Source organism: Centroberyx affinis, unplaced genomic scaffold (assembly GCF_046629955.1).
Source record: "Centroberyx affinis isolate AG114_WGS23_722 - 3 ecotype Tasmania unplaced genomic scaffold, CSIRO-AGI_Caff_v1 ptg004508l_1, whole genome shotgun sequence".
Taxonomy (NCBI): domain Eukaryota; kingdom Metazoa; phylum Chordata; class Actinopteri; order Beryciformes; family Berycidae; genus Centroberyx; species Centroberyx affinis.
The window spans coordinates 45,528-49,539 of NW_027282155.1; the positions used below are offsets into that span (position 1 = coordinate 45,528).

General features: G+C 40.8%; 1 protein-coding gene across 1 annotated transcript; it reads left to right on the forward strand.

Moving 5' to 3' along the window:
• Positions 1 to 462: 462 nt before the first annotated feature.
• Positions 463 to 2,966, forward strand: LOC139665262 (zinc finger protein 98-like). The gene is made up of 2 exons (XM_071544265.1): positions 463 to 586; positions 718 to 2,966. Exon 2 carries the CDS (start codon positions 927 to 929, stop codon positions 2,160 to 2,162), a length of 1,236 nt encoding a protein of 411 aa, XP_071400366.1. The 5' UTR covers positions 463 to 586; positions 718 to 926; the 3' UTR covers positions 2,163 to 2,966.
• Positions 2,967 to 4,012: the final 1,046 nt, after the last annotated feature.

Genomic DNA, 4,012 nt, shown 5'->3' on the forward strand with positions numbered 1-4,012 from the left:
AAAGCATGACAAAATTAACGACACAGATTCTTAAACATCAACTGTCAAGTTTGAGTGGATAATCAACTGAGGGGCGATTGACCCCCCCAAAAAAAAAAAGATTTGTTCTGAACAAATTAAAATGTTTTTCTTAAATATTTCTAAGCTACATTTCTTGTGAGAGTTTTCTTTAGAGGCACGATGGAAGCTAATTATTCAGCTATTGTTAGGTCTGTCAAGTCACAGTAGAAGTTAATCGAGAGGGGCAAAGGAAGGGGCAAATGAAAAGGAAAACAAAAGATTTGTTATAACAACTTTTTTTAAACTTTTCTAAACATCATGAAGGAGGCTATTAAAATTGAGGTGCTCCCTGTATCAACAATGACCTTGCACAAATTCTGACAGACCAAATATATAACCTCTAGTTTCAAAGATCATTTTCTCAAATACTGGGTAGATTCTTGCAGGTCTCTGTAAATTTGGTACTATGATTTCTGAGGATGTACTATGATTCATCTCTGCGAGTGGCTACCATGTATGGATCAGTGCAATACTAACTAACACCTTCTTGTTTTCTCAGAGACTAAAGTGAAACTAGACTGTAAAAGTAAGTGATGTTTGTTCCCACAGCATGACCATGTTCTTACCACATACTCTATAATTGGTTATTTTCTTTTAATTTCAATTAAGACCAATGTGTACCATGTATGTTAATTTGTGCACGATTCCCCTCTCTAGCTCCGCCTCTGCAGGAGACACCTGAGTTCCACCCTTGTCCATACTGTACTACCTCCTTCACTGAGCCTAGCTTCCTGCAGCAGCATGTCAAGTATCATCACCGTGACGAGTACAATGACACAGTGAGACGAAGCTCCTCCAGGCACCAGTCCTCACAGGACTCCACAGTATACAGCTGTCCTCAGTGTAGTAGTAATTTCCATTCTTCGATGCAGCTAACAATCCATAAAAACCAGGCCCATCCCTCTGCTCCGCCCAAGAAGCTCTACACGTGTCCAGTCTGTGCCCGCAGCTTTGATTACCTGGGGAACTTAAAGAATCACTGCCGGAGTTGGCACAGCATGTCTGTCCACACCCACAAGGGACATCTCCGATGCTCGGACTGTAGGAGGAGTTTCATTAAGTCCTGGGGACAGGGGCCTCACCAATGCATTGGCAGGAAAACCAAAACCAGGTTTGCTCATCCTGAATATACAAAGCCTTTGTCCCTTGTAATAGGTGTCACTTGTGAAAAGTGTGGCAAGACAGTGCAAAACCTTACAAGTCTGCGTAAGCACATGCTTCTTCATACTGGGGAGAAGCCTCATGCCTGTGAAGAGTGTGGCTCAACCTTTGCAGATAGCAGTACGCTCCGTAAACATATGAATATACACTCACGAGCCCAGCCATACGAGTGTGAGCTGTGCAAGAAAAAATTCTCAGAGGCAGCCCTTCTGCGTAAACACAAGATCGTGCATACAGGTGAGAAACCATACTCCTGCTCCGAGTGTGGGAAGGCCTTTGCCTACAAGCAGTCTTTACTCAAACACAAACAGACCCATTTCCCATCAGGGGAATGCTTTGATTGTTCAGAATGTGGCAAGAGCTTCAGTAGCAAGGACAAAGTGAAATATCACATGAGGATCCACAAAAAGACACACCAGTGTGGTGAATGCGGCCATAAGGTGGCCAGCTTGCAGATACTGAAGGTACATATGCGACGACACACGGGAGAAAGGCCTTACCACTGCAAGGTGTGTGACAAGCGTTTCAAGCGCCTGGAACACTTGCATAACCACCGGCGCACTCACACCGGTGACAGGCCGTACAAATGTGACCTGTGTGAGGCGAGCTTCGCTCAATCTGGGGATCTCACCAAGCACAGGAGGAGACACACGGGGGAAAAACCCTATGTGTGCACTGTTTGTAATCGGGGATTCACCTGTAAAGGGTCACTGAGCGTACACAGCGCGATCCACTCCGATGCACGTCCGTACAAATGTGAGGTGTGTGCAAAAACCTTTCGCCAGAGGTCACAGCTCACTGCTCACAAGAAGATCCATTCAGGGAAGAGGCCATACCTGTGCCTTTACTGTGACAGCCGCTTCAAACGCAATGAACATTTGAAGATTCATCTTAGCAGATGTTTTAAAAGAAAATCATCAGACAAACAGGGATCTGAATGATTGATACCAGTGGCTGTATGACTAATGGAGAGAGATCAGATTAACTGTTATTAACTGTAACTCGGGGTACATTCCTTCTTAAACACACTTTATTGGCTTACTGACAAAAATTAAACCATATTGGACAATCACGTTTGTTGTTTAAAAGGAGACATGGTGGCTGCTATAGCTGTAGGCAATTTTTGTATTTTTATTTTCTTAACCGGTGTTTATGAATCCAGTTGAACCCAGTACTGGACACAGCGGTCAGTTTTTAATCAAGGTGATGATGTGTCAATTTGTGTCGATTTAATTGTCCCTTTTACCTTCATCCCCCTTTTTTTTTCTTGGCCATGGGTTAGAACTGTGGAGACTTTTAATCTGGTAGTAGTAAAATGTTGCTTGTTTTGAAATGCCTAAAAGAAATATCATAGGTTTTCTGCAGCCATTTTTTTAACCTCCCATGAAGTTATATAATTTTTAATGTATAATTTAAATAGTTGACACACAAATGAATTTTATTTTGCGGTTGTGCTAACATCCTACTCTACCTCCTTTATGGTGTTTGCTGTTTACCCTGCTGTCTCATATTTTAATAACATACTAGCATATAGCATATATGAAAAAGATTGTACTGTTTTAATTGTTGATTCCTTGAAGAAGAGTTTTCATAATTTGTATGAGGTTTTGTTTAGATAGTAACACTATTTTTTCAGATATGGTGGGAAAAAAAGGTTTGAGTTGGCAGGATAAATCTAACCTAAGGCATGACATTTATATGATCCTTTACTATAACCTGCTTAGTTTTGGAAAATTGTGTTATGACAAGCAAAGTATATCAATAAAATGATGTAAGCGCATATGTTTGTGTAAGTGTATTTGTTCAAGTGTATATGAGAGCTACAGGGCAATATCAGGGAAATCTGCAAAAGGATTCAATGACAGACTAGCAAGAGGAGCTGAAAGGCCCGTTAAGCAGGGAACAAGTTCGGTTTAGTTTAATGGCACATATAAAAATGATATAACACAAAAAGAAGATAAAAAAAAACAACTTGGATTTTGCAGGTAGATAAAAGAAACCCCAAGGGGCTTAGAAAAACATCTCACAAAGAAATGACAAAAAAATATCAAGATGACAAAAACAGAACTTGCTACGAGGAGGAAAACAGTATTTCCAAAATAAAATGCACCAAAAACAATAATGGAAAGAAGATAAATAAAAATTTCAATATTTCAGATAACCTTTGAAAATGAAATGTGCTGCTGTATAATTTTATTTATGTGTTTCTGTCCTGCATTTTAACTTATTTTTGGACCAGAACATATATGTTTGCCTCTAGTAGGGCAGTTGTCAGAGGCAAACCTTCCTCACACATTCATTTACACCCAGGATATGCATCACTAGGACAAAGGCCCCAAACAAACCTGTCTGGGTCAATTCAGTGGGAATTGGTCTATTATTTTTATGTCCGCGATTACGAGGACAGAGCAGTAACTATGACTCCTGCACAGATAACAAAGATGTATTTAGGGGTAAATAATATTGAGTGTACCTTTGTTTAAAGCTGGAATCAATACTTCTTAAAGCGTGTCCATTTTTCATTTAGCCGCGTCATGTCTGTGCGGAGGAGGGGCAGAGAGATGAATGGGTGGATCCTCTAATTCCCCCTGTTGCAGTTATCATAATTGTTGAACAACCACGGTTTTTAAAGATCGGGCTTGAGGAGAGGCAGGCCACACAAAGAAAGTTAATAGATTTGGAAAATTGAGATAGATTGCACAGCAGCCGTTTTTTGGAATGATCCATTGGCTTGGCAGGCAGATGGACAAATATGATGAGGAGGGAGGGGGGACGAGCACAGCGCTCAAAC